General features: G+C 27.7%; 1 protein-coding gene across 1 annotated transcript in view; it reads right to left on the reverse strand.

The window, feature by feature from the left end:
• Positions 1 to 6,147: 6,147 nt before the first annotated feature.
• LOC117176799 (lachesin-like) overlaps positions 6,148 to 13,533 on the reverse strand; it is a 231,141-nt gene continuing 223,755 nt past the window's right edge. Inside the window, exons 7-9 of the mRNA XM_033367108.1 lie at positions 11,583 to 11,718; positions 11,189 to 11,346; positions 6,148 to 6,850 (exon numbers count right to left, since the gene is read on the reverse strand). Of these exons, the coding sequence (XP_033222999.1) occupies positions 6,528 to 6,850; positions 11,189 to 11,346; positions 11,583 to 11,718 (617 nt within the window). The 3' untranslated portion in view covers positions 6,148 to 6,527. The remainder of the gene's footprint in view (positions 6,851 to 11,188; positions 11,347 to 11,582; positions 11,719 to 13,533) is intronic.

Genomic DNA, 13,533 nt, shown 5'->3' on the forward strand with positions numbered 1-13,533 from the left:
TAGATTCCCCCGGCTTTTGTCGTAGGATAAGAAATATTTTGCCTTCAAAATCTGGGAAATGATAGCGAACATGCTAATGGACGTTCCCGCTCACGTTTTTTGTGTTTTTTTATCCAAAATTTTTTGATATTGCTAACAACGTGCGTGTATATTTTGAGGTTATGTGTGTTACAATTCACCCGAGCATTACTTCCAAACTTCACAATATTTTTGGCCGAAAACTTTTGACTTACAAATAAACATAGTAACTAATCTACCGGAATTATCCTTGTTTGCAGCCAATCAAAAAAGTGTATTTCATAAATAATTTCCAGATTATCGGAAAGGCAGAGATGAAAAACGACGTAACCTCAAAATAATGCATATGCATAAAATTTTTATTTAGTAAAATACATTTTTTTGTTATTATCCCTCAAAAAAGACTCTGGGAACGTCCGTTATGATATTTTATAGCATCTCCGAATTCATTTTAAAAAAATTTTCATTTTTGTGGAAAAAAGCCGGGGAAACTGTAAGTATCACATGCCCTTAAAAATTAAAACTATTAATCTTGGAACCGTATTTTCAATTAATATTGTTCGAATCAATAATTTGAAGTTTGCACTGTTTCAAATTGGATGTGTTCAAAATAGAACTATTTTTAAAATAATCATTTAATTTAAAATAATTAAAAACTTAAATGTTTACGTGTAAGAATATGAATATGTTAAAATTGCGTACAAAATTGAACAATTTCATGTTAGATGTGTAGGAAAAGTTTAATTTATAATTTAAGAGTAGAAAATTCAAAAACTCGTAGATATAGAATTCAAAATTGAACAATGTAAAACAAACTTAAAGATATTCTATCTGAATTTTGTCAATTAATTATTTTACTCGCTAACTTTAATTTATTTCAACATAAATTATATGGCAAGGTGTAGAAAAATATAATAGGCCTCGTTTTTTTCGAAAAGTAGAATAATCTGAATTTATTTCAGTAATCATTTGATTGAAAAACTCAACAGCCATACAGAAGTCTAATTTTTTAATAAGTGAAACACTTCGATGGGGGTTTCTTTTCGGGAAAAATGCTAACACTCAAGTATCGGACTTTCATTATTCGTACCTGAAATTCTAATCAGTCCTCACATATTCAAGTTTTTATTTATTTATTTAATTGCCAGTAATATTCACCTTGAACTGGTCTTGTCATTCACAGTTATTGAATCAAATTTAATCCAACTAATCTATAGATCCGATTCAAATAGAACTAGCATGGTTGAAAAACTTTAGTTTTTCAAGTGTTTTTTCCTATACAATACAAGTATGTATTGTTTCGTCGAAGAGCGCTATAATTAATATTAATTTTGGACTTTTCTTCTAGGGTAAGGAGATGATTAGTCGCTTGTTGCTTTTGTTACAAATCGAATTCCTTAAGTCTAAATTCTTATCCAACTAGTCTTGCATTCGATTATTCTATAAAGTATCAAAATGATCCACAAAATAATACCTAAATCAGATTCTAATCGGGTTTCCTATAGTAGTTAGTACAACATTATGGGTATTTTTTATTATGGATATGAAATTTCACGTCGATATGCTATTTTTAAGATTTACCAGCATACTGAGCGATTTGTCACATTATTTTGTGACACTTTTCTTATTACATTTTACTCGTTAATTGTCTCATTACATATTCCTTTCTTACATACATCAGAATTTATTCTAAAGCTATCATTTCACATTTAAGTATCTTTCGCATTTTCTTAAGTCTACGGATTTTGATACGCTAATTATTTGTCAGCATTTGATTTAAAATAAACGGAGTTATATATTTTTGTTCTTGTTTTTTTTTCATTCGTCAATGCAAAATATTGTCAGTGATAGAAGACAAGAGCCAACAGAAGTTTTAATATCACAATTATATGTTTGCTCAGATTTATTTTAAAAATGGTTTTCCTTTTTCCTTATAGATATAAAAATTTGATTAAGCAACTTTAAATAAATCTGCATGGAAAGATACATTCCGAGCATACGAGTTTTTTTATATTTTAGTTCATTCGTTTTGGATTGTTGCTCAGTTTTATAGCTTTTATTTTTTTCCCTTGAGAACTAACGAATAGCTGAAGAGCCTTTTCACGAGAAAAGGCGGTATTTTGATTAAATAAAATTTTTAATTGTAGATCTGGTTAAACAAATTTAAAACATAAATGTAAGTTGGTTTGTGATATGGAATTTGTTGTACTCTTAAAAATGATTTGGATTTTTTTTGCAAGATCTTATAAATATGATTCCAATTAACCCCTTAGTTGACATTGACGCAAAATGCGTCAGTCTTCTTTTTTCCTATTTAAGTTCTCCGATTTTGCATTCAAGTCTTCCTCGGGGGTTTTTGGATTCGCTGAATACGAATCTGAAGTAAAAATTCGAAAATTTTAAATAGCGGATATTTGAGTCCGCCATTTTAAATGTTTGAATTTTGACTTCAAATTCGGATTTAGAGACCCCAAAAACCCCAGGATACAACTTTTCAGGATAACAATTTTTCCTGCCTTTTTGGGCACTTTTTGTCGAATTCTCTCTGCGAACGAAGGGGTTAATAAAGAAAGATAATTTTAGCTTTTTTTAGAATTTACTTTTTCAAAATGGCCATTGGTATTAATGCAATATTTCAATATCTTTTTATTTTATTAAAAAGGACTTACATATTAATAACTATTTTAGTTTACTTCACTTATACGCACAAGACATCTCTGACATCTTTAATAAGAAAAAAAGAAAAACAGTTAATTCGATCTAGCACCTAGAAGTTTTCTTTTAATTACAATATTAAGATAGCTACAATCTTAGATTTCTAAGCAGGAATCTGTACATGAAAAGTAAAATTTCACTTTTCTGATAAATTTTGCATTTTTTTTCGATCCTCATTTACAGCAATTCTATACAATGTTTTTCGCTCTGAAATGAAACTGTAAGTTTCATTTTTTGTGGGTTGAATTTATAATGAGTATTGAAATTCGGCAATCGGTGACGTGAACAAGTCGATGAGATTTTTTTACATGATTTCCAAGTAACTTAAATTACTGAAAAAGTCACAGTTAGAGCACAGGCTTACTTTTGTGATCAAATAATTACAGCTAATAATTTTTAAACTGGATATAACTTATAATTGCAATTATAATTTAGTTATTCAGTAGCTACTACTTAATAAATTAAATTTTCGTTATATTGAATATACTAGAAGTTTGCAAATTTCTAGTTTAATAAGAAGTTCACAATTTCGAAAAATTGAAAAACTGTCGGATTTCAATATGAGCTAGGTTAGAAAATTGCATACATTTTATTCTGAGAAATTAGAAATTTAATTTAATTTAATTTAATTTTTAAAAACATAAATAAAATATTAAAACTTTTAAGACGAAATAAATGAAAATAGAAGGTTTTCGAAGTGAAAAACTGAAATTAAGAAAATGTATTAACTAACAGCTTTAAATTTAGTACCTTTTTGAGTACGTTTTAGAATACTATACGAGTTTTTTTTCGAGTATTAAAAAAAAGATGATTAATATGGACGTATTATTTTTGGACTGAATGGAACGATCTCTGTCAATTGTTTCAAATTAGAGGTTTAAAATGTTAGCTCTGCAAGGATGTAGGAATTCAATTTCCAAAGTCTGTAGTTTGAAGCTTTTCATGCTGGATGCTTCTGGCTTTGAATGCAGTAACTGAAATTTGAATCTCTCTTTTGCTTTAGGGGATACAAGCGTTAAATGCTACCGAGAGCTAGGAGATTTCAATTTCAAATGCTTTGCAGCGTGGATGGATTTCTCGAAATTGGAAGTTTATAAATTTCGACCGTTTAGCGTGAATCGTACGTATAAAACATTTACTTTCTCAAACTTCGAATGAAAGTAATTATTTTAAAAGTACAACTTTTTTTAGTTTAAACTTTAAAGTTGATATCTCTTAAATTAAGTGGTTTTTCATTTTTAGTAGTTTAAGGCAGAGGAGGTTCCAAATTTCAAATTAAAAGTTTGAGAATTTAAACTCGCTTCTTTATAAAATAGCGGGCATCCAATTTTCTATAAAAATCTTCCTCTTCTTTAAAGTTGAGGAGTTTTACTTAAATTTGGTTTCAAAGTTTTTAAAGTTTAGAAGATTTAAACGAGAGCTAATAGTGTTTTTTTGTTTGTCTTTATTATTTATAGCAAATTCCAGCAAAAACGGAGAAAACATATTGGTGCTTGTTTGAATCTCTGAAGCTTCTAAATAAATTATAATTATATATATTGTACTACTTAAGTAGTATACAGAAGAATTTACAATAGTTTACACGTGGAATTTGTGCGAAAATCAGATCTCTGAAAAAAGGTTTTTCTGTGATTTTAAGAATGAAAATAATATTACTGATGATATCATTTAAATAGAAAATAGTTGAATTTTAATAAATGATGGCTTATTTGTTCAAGAAAACATTCTCTGAAACTCTACTGTATCAAATTTTAAATAAATTTTAAAACATTTTTTAAACAAATAAATATTTTTGAAGATTACTTACTCATTTCAAGACTGGAAACAGTCGAGTTGTAGAGAATGTTTTCCCCGAAAAAGAGAGAAGCAACTAAAAGATTAAAAATTGAAAGCATTTGAAATTGACCATTTTTTTTGTGATAAAAAAACGTTTTTAGTTGATCAACTGTAAATATAAATTCATTACTGATTGTTTAAATTGAACTGTATATTAAATATATCATTAAAAAAGATAAAATAAATAATATTACAAGTCGATTCTGAATCCGTTTAAAATTAAAGAATTTACCAATTTTAACGGTAAAAATTGAATGGCTTCAATGTGTATGTCATTTTTAACCCATTCAATTTAAAAAATTTAAGTAAGAAAAAGAACAATTATTTTACATTTAGCTATATTTGACAGTTAATTTTAAATTATCAATTATAAATCAAATATTCAAAACCTAAAAATTTTGAAACTGAATTGTTTAAAATAGAAAGCCTTAAACCGTGAAAATGTAAAATACTGAATTTAAACATTAAAAACAATACATTACAATTTAAATAAATTTATTTTTAAAAAGTTAACGTTTAAAATGAATTCGTTGAATTTTGAACACTTATTTATTTTTATAATAATTAATTTTTTTTTAATTTTTGCAGATTTCGAACAAAAAATGTAGAAGTTTTTATGAATTTTTAAAGCTCTTAAAAGAATAATAACATTTCTTAACATTCCCAGGAAAATTTAAAGTGGGTTTTCAAAATGGAAAATTAATTGCAAGAGAACATTTCAAAAGATTTCCAAAATAGTCCAGAAAGAGTCTGAAATATTTTAAGACAATTTTTTTATCTTGCAGGATTAAAAATAAGTTTAGGAAGCATGCGAATCATTTTAAAATATAGTTAGAAGTTCAGAAAGAATGTCAAAAATAATTTCAAACTTGAAGGTTTCGAGATAAAATTTTGAAGCTTTTTAATGACTTTAAAAGGTTTTAAGATAATAAAACAATTTTCTTGATATTTCTTGGAAAATGATTTTTTTTTATTTTGAATAATTAAGGAGAAAATTACAAAAAAATTTCAAAACGAAAGCTAATTTTGGTATTTAAATAAAAATTGAACAATTCTTGATTTGAAAAACCTTAAAATAAAAATAATTTAAAAAGTATTAAGTTAAATAAAAATCGTTCAATTTTTTATTTTTCTAGCTTTAAATTGCTCGAAATGATACAGGGGAGACGAGACCATCCTTCAGTAGATAATGAGCGCACAATACATAATCGTTCAATGAATTCAGAAATATACCTAAAACAATTATTTATAATTTTCATTTATTACATATATAGAGTTCTGACAATTAAATAGAATTAATTGTTTTACATATATTAGTATTTTAAGTTAAAGAATTAAAAAATGTATTGATTTATTTTTCAATTTAGAACATTAAAAATCATAACGTGGATTTATATTTCTTGAATTTAATCTGAATTTTTAAACTTTATAAATTCAAATTTTTTCAATTGAAAAGTATTAATAGCTTCCGTTTCGTACGTGTAAATTATTGAGCGTTTAAATAAAAATAATTGGAAATGATACATTTTTAAACTTATATATTAAAAGTTTACAATTAAAAAGTTCCACTTTGAGTGCTTTAATTTGCAGTTTAGTTTTTATTAATTTAAATAAAACAAAAGTTACCATAAAGAGTATGACTTTTGGTTAATTTCGTTGACCATGAAAAATGTTTGCGAACCGAGAAACAACCGGAAATTTTTTTATGAAAACGGTAACCATGACCTTGGATTTTGTTATTTCATAGTAACTTTAAACAAGCTTTCCGAAATAAATAGCCCCTCGGGTTCCTGGCTAAAAGAATGTTTCCGACGCCGATTGCTGTCCTTGTTAGGGAGAATTTACTTTTTCATTCTAATTTAATTCAGCATATGGTTGTTCTCGTCGTTAGGCGCATTATAAAATGGAAAATCGTTGCTCTTGTACCTAGCAGTTTTCTAATTTTATGGTCGCTCGAATTACCGCAACGTAAAAGAAAGCAGCACACAAATCGCACTTATCTGGTTGATCACGTTTATGGGAATGGCGCTGCTCTGCATGTTCAGCTCTTCATTATGCTTAAGGGCGTTCTTGTTCTTGGTTAATGTTGCTCGAGGATCCATAGTGGTCGTTAAAATCTTATTGGATACCAATCTCGCAGTACTTTTCTGCATTGCCGGTGTACTAAGCTGGTGAAATATTCTATTAAGGGTCGTAGAGTCTCCATTTTTAAATTTATTTTTATGCTTCTTCCCCTGCATCAACGTCGCCTTAGTTGGGAGCAAGGTTGCACGTTCGATTTCTGAAAATTAAGAAGAAAGATTTTAGTTTTCTTCCACAGAGGTTTTTTCCCCTAAACTTTTGACAAATGGTGCTCTATGACGTTACAAATTATCGCCAACGTCCCATATGTATTTTTGGGAGCCTTATTAATTTTAAACTAAATGCAATATATCGACCTACAGCAGTCTAGTCGCTTCATGTTTGTATTTTTAGAAGGAAACTTGATTTTTTAAAGATTTTTTTTGATGTTTTATAAGATACTCATTAAATACAAATTACGTTTTTGTCTATTTAGACATCAGCTGTAAGATGAGAATGAAAAACTTCTTAAAAACAGATTTTCTTTAAAAAATATAAAACATCCTGTAAATTTGAACAAATTTCAAAGCCTTAAAATTTTAGTATATACTCTTAGATTCACAAGTGTTCATTCTTCAAATAATAAATCTCTTTCACTTTGAAACAATGCAAAATAAACCATTTTAAATTGGAAGCATCTTCGAATAAACTATAAGGGAGACCAATAGATAATCAACCTACAGTAGATAATTGTTAACTAAAAGCACAAATATACCTAAAGTAATCAATTTTAATTTTAATTTATGAACACGTACAGTGACCTAACTAATAATCAAATTATGTTACTTATTTTACATACATTATTGTTTTAAATTGATAATTAATTATCTGTTGTAGGCTCATTATCTACTGTAGGATGGTCTCCCATATTTTCAATCAAAAACATTACATTCCAAAAAATGTCTACTCGGACTTTTATTACAACTGTTAAAAAGGACATAAATCACTAAAATCACGTATTTTAAGAAATGTAACGCATAAGAAATTTTTGTTCCGAGATCTAAAAAAATTATGGTTTGCTTATCTATTTTAACTGAAGTTATATGTATAAACATAAAACTAAAAAAATTATTAAATAAAAATTAACTAAATCTTAAAAAAGACATTTTTGCTAATTTATAAAAATTTCAACTTAAACAAAAGTTAATATCTTTAATCTTAATTTTTTATTAACATATAATACGAAAAACTGTACATACAAAATTACCATCATATTTGTAGCCGTAGGGAAATTTGTTAAATTCTCAAAATTCAACATTTTTTACCTTATTTATAGGACCGTTTTATGAATTCACCTAGGACCATTTTTGATCTCAAAAACTCATTAGAGAATTTTATTTCTAATAAAACGTAGCAACTTTTCAACACTATTCTTTTCCGATTTTCAAAAATTTTGTATTTTCGGCCCACGCTGTAGGCCGGTCTATTAAATTGAAGGGTAGCACAGCAAAATAAATCAACCTACATTTTGTCGAAAATTAGATTGTTAAGTTGAATATTCTAAATAATTCAACTACATATCTTCACCAGAGAATTTTTTTATGACTAAAATTTTCGATTATGTCAAAAAATCCCAAACAAAATTTGTGAATTGTACCCGAATCAAAATGATGTTTTTTCCGGTACATTTCGGTTCGCCTAATCCGAATATTTTTGTCTTCATTCAGCAACTAATAATATAGAAATCAAATTCTCAGTTCTTAGTTGAACTGAAAATCGGATTTTATAGAATGTTTTTTGTTTTTCCTGAAAATCGGCAAATTACACCTTCATTTTTATTTTTAAGTTTATTTTGATATTCCAAAGAGTATCCATAAGATTAAATCCTAAAATTATAAGATTTTCAAAGGGGGTTTCAAAACATTGCTGGTAATTACATATTTTCGTAGGAAAAACATGTTTTTAAATTTTTTAATCAAGCATTAGCACTTGTAATTATTTGGATAATTTGTGTACCCTTTTATTATCAAGATAGACCGTGATATTTTGTAGACACCCCCTTAACACTGAAGTTATAAATTGTCAACACTCCGCCCATAATAATAAAAAATACCGAAAGTTACTGTCAAAGTCACTGTCACAATTGAAAAAAATGTTCTTCAATTGCGACAGTGACTTTGACCATTTTTTGGCCTTTTTTAGAACAAAATTAACGAATTTTGTTCTATACAGAACAACAGTCCTGATTGTGTCTCATTGTCATCAATTCCATTTACATTGGGGCTAAGGGTTTAACAATTACAAAGTACGGCAGATTGTGACTTATTTTAAGGGGATCTGAACGAAGTTTCTTAAATCTATACGGCAGCCTGCTTAAGATAAATGTTCTCAATTAAGGTGCTTGAAATCTACACAGTAGATTGCTTAATATAAGGGGTTTCTCCACTAAGGTGCTTATATCTATATGGTAGATGCTTAAATATAAGAGGACGGGGTCTTAAACTAAGGGTCTCTGGATATATAGCAATACGGTATGTGTGGTACAGAGCAGCGAATGTTATAAACAATTCTTTGGGCAAAAAATACTTGGCTTCCCGAAAATACTTGTACTACGCTCACCGAATTTCGTGGTAACTAGCCACGGCTTTTTCCAAATGTTAATTTTCTTTAATCGCTAGAATGGCTACATTTATTCCTAAAAATAATATATCTTTGAACATATGTGTAAAAATATAAAAATTAAAATGTTTATAAACAATTATGTTAAATAAACTAAAAATATTGGCAGTTTCACGTAGAACAAAATCGGGTTAAGGATATCAATTTAGTTTTTTAAATTAAAATTTATTAATGTAGTCATAATTTTTTCTTTTCTAAATTATTTGAATTTCCACAAAATTCTGAGTTCTGAAGTGACCACTGGGAACTAACTGCTCTTGTTTTTTGTTGTGCCTTTTTCTCTTTGCTCCAACAAGACTGGAATTTAAATAATGCAATTTTTTAAAAGGAACTGATGTACCATCTCTTCCTCATTTTTCCCTCCTATCAAACCCTTTCAAAGTTTTCGAGAAACCTGGGTTGAGAGTAAGCTCGTTGAAAGCTTCACTTCTTTTTGAGCAGTTACAAGATAAAAGAAATCGATGGAATAAAATAAGTTTACTAAAAACGCTTTACATCTCAAGGTAAAGTTGAAAAGCTTGATAAAAAGAGAAGTGCGAGTCTTTTTAAAAACAATGTTTAGGTATCCATTATACTTACAGAATTAAAGTGACATTATTAAATGAATGGCTAAATAGTAAATTGGATCGTTAGATAAAAGTAAACAATTAAATTTGATGATCGAGATACCAATAACTTTGTGCACAATGCTATTTTTGATTAAGGCTGCGTCTAGTCGCTTCGAAAAATTGGCAGAGCTGGAAAAGGAAATTACTATTCGCCCTGAAAATTCGGACCGACTAGTCAAATTTAGGAAAAATATTTGGCTATACTTACCCTAAATTTCCGGATGACACAGAGTGGGGAAAACAGTTTTTCTAGGTAAATTAGTCTAGAGCTTACAGTTTTTATCGGATTCAAGAATGTAAAAAAATGAAACTTAATTAAATTTTAAAGAGATTTGTGAGAGCCGATTTCTTATGGTTTTTATAATAATTTTTTATTTAACGACAAGTTAGCATTTAATAATTTCAAATTATTTTTAATTTTATAAACAAATTTATATCTAAACCTTTTCACGCTCTCAACTTAACTACTTGTCAACAAAAGGATGTTTTTTCTATTAAGAAATCGATTGGCAGTGTCTCAAAAAGGTCCTAATATATTAGGAGACTTTGTAAGACGACAATATTTGTTATTTATTTACATAAATTTCATAAAAAATAGAGATTTTTGTCAATTTTCAACCAATAAATTTCGTTTCATCAATGGAATCAATTTTAAATAATTTGGAAAAATCCTTCCTTCGTGATGCTTTATCAAAGAACAATCATTTTTCATTTTATAAGGATTCATAAGAATGATTTTATGACCATAACCGGAGGATTTTCCTAATAAGTAATTTAAAATTAATTCAGTTGAAAAAATAAAATCTGCCGGTATATCCTCAATAAAAATTTGAAAATTAAAGTCTTCAAGTATTTTAATCTTGAAGTAGCACTTTTAGTCAGGAATTTGTTAATATAAAATAACCAAATTAAAAAAAAATGTTATAACCTTCTGAATATTATATATAAGGAGTTTATTCACTGATATTATGACATAAATGTAAGTATGCAGTTGAAAAAATGGAATCGGTTGTAAAGAAAAAAAGTTGTAAATGTCAACTTTGTTCTTGAATATAAAAATAATAGAAAACGAAATTCAAAAATTTTCTGACAAAAAACTCTTTGAAATTTAATTAACTTACATTTTTTTAAATACTCAAACCGGATCAAAATTGTGAGTTCTGGATACATTTTGGAAGAAATTTTTTTTTGTCCCTCTGTGCGTCGAGATATCTTGCTTGATTAAGTCAAATAAAATCCATAAAATAAAAAAGTAATTATAAAAATCTCACCGTATACTCTAAGTGTTGCTTCTGAAGAACCCATACTAGACGTGGCTGAACACGTGAATTCACCCAAATCTTCCTTCTGCAAGCCTTTTATTCTCAGTTCTATTGTCGTCTTCCATTCCTCCTCCGGATTCGCTCTTTCAATAATTTCGTATCTTTCCCTATGTAATCAAGTCAGAAAACTCTTGACAATTTAAGTTAAAATAAGTAAAAAGTGTACTTCTGATTTATGGCATTCTAAAGGTAATTAATAATAATTAAAATTTAATGACCTTAATTGCCACTAAGTAAAGATTTATTAAATATTGACCATAAATTTGTAAATAATGTTTCGCACAGTTTTTTTCAGAAAAAATTCAGATTTAATATTTAATTTAATATTTTGTTATATACATACCCACTCATGATGACCTGATCTTTTCTCTTCCAAAAATTAATTGTCCTAGGAAACGCTTCCACGTGACACATTAAAAACACATCAGTCTCGAGTGGTGAGCCGAGAAGTTGATCGGGAACATTTACAGTTGGGGAAACTGGAAACAAAAATAATATTCAAATACAAATTAATGTGCAGCCTTCGTGAATAAGTATTTAAATAAGAAACGGAAGCTCGAGAAAATATTGTTTTTTAAGTCACCACTTAATGAATATTGATAATTGATAAAAAAATATGGTTATATGAATTATGGTAAAGTTTGTGGTTAAAGCGAATCTGAAACTTCACATAATTAATTCAGTTTAGCATTCGCATTTTTTATAATTATTAAGAAAGCAAAATTCTGACATTTGTAGAGAATACACAAATTCTGAAGACAAAGATATCGTAAACATAAACTCCAGAAGCTCAAATATTTCATTGTTATGTTACTAAGTGAAAGTTAGAAAATTATGGGCTTTGTTCTAAGTCTGGTGCCTTAGTATATCCGCTAATTGTCGAAGTTCTTGCGGCTTACTTGTAACTTCTGGCAGCACTTTAACTCTCACTTTTTATTCTATTTTATTTAGTTTCGAGTTCAGTTTTCTACACCAAAGTTTTCCTGTGAAGTATGATGAAAACTGGAAACTTGTATTAAGAATTAATCCTTCGATTTTATTCTGTTGCAATTTTTAAAAAAGTTGTAAGCTTCTAAGCGAACAATACCTGTTAAATGTACTTTGGATAATTCCTTCAGTTTGGAAAACTTTAAGCAATCATTTAAAATTATTAACTTTCCTTCAGTATTTTTAGTATTTTTAGATGAAATATTGAATTTTAATTCAAGTTTGAATTAATTTATAATACCCAGCAGTTTATGCAACTATAGTTACATTATTTTTGCCATTATTCTATTTGAGTTAGTAAGGTTTTCGTGTCGTTCATGCTATAAAGGTTATTGCATCTTATTCTATATTGTGATGAGTAGATATCTGGATTTCAAAAATTCGTTTTAAATTATAATTAAATTTTTTTTAATATTTTAAAAATTCAGAAGTTGAATCTTTCCAAATCGATTATTATTATTATTGTTATTGGATTAATTTCGTATTTAAGACATTCAAAATTGAACTATTTCCACTTTCTGTCCATTGATACTGAATAGCTTTTGTCCCCGAAAGTCTTGTACAAATTAACAAATCATGTCATGAATAGAGTTAATTTATGTTTGGTCAAATTCTTTTTGTCCCTGCAAATTTTATTTGCAGAATGAATAGTTTGTTACAACTATTTTCATAATTCTATACATCCTTTATGTATTTCGTCTACAATGAAGGCCACGCGACAGCCATTTTTACTTTTTTGCTTTTATTATCATATTTATAATTTTAAAAAAGTGAGTAGCGTAGGTTTTGTAGACAGATAATTGATGATTATTATTCTACTGTTGGAAAATCTATATAAATGCAACAAAACTTAGGGTGATTGACGATATATTTTTGTTGACATCGAGCAAAATATGGTAAAATAGATTTACGAAAATTTGATTTTTTGTTTTTTCAACAACATTTATTATTTTACATAATACTCACTACTGTAATATAAAAAAAGGAAACTTCTTTAGTTAAAAGGAAGGAAGAAGAGCAAAAAAGGTGGAAATTAATTAAAACTTAATGATAAAGTTAAACAAGCGGAAGTTTAATTAACTGATAATAACATTTTTCAAGAAGTCGTTCTATATAATATGCTCAAATGATTTTAAATAAAAAAATCATGGTTAATGTGTTTTTTAAATAAATTTTTTAAAGTTGACATTTTTTAAAACATTTATACATATATACGAGGGTAGTTCAATAAGTCCTTAGAATGACCAACAGATGGCGCGCGAATCGCTCCAAATCATCTGTTTTCAGTCAGCACCACTCCCGACTAG

This window comes from Belonocnema kinseyi, chromosome 7 (genome assembly GCF_010883055.1).
Source record: "Belonocnema kinseyi isolate 2016_QV_RU_SX_M_011 chromosome 7, B_treatae_v1, whole genome shotgun sequence".
Lineage (NCBI taxonomy): Eukaryota > Metazoa > Arthropoda > Insecta > Hymenoptera > Cynipidae > Belonocnema > Belonocnema kinseyi.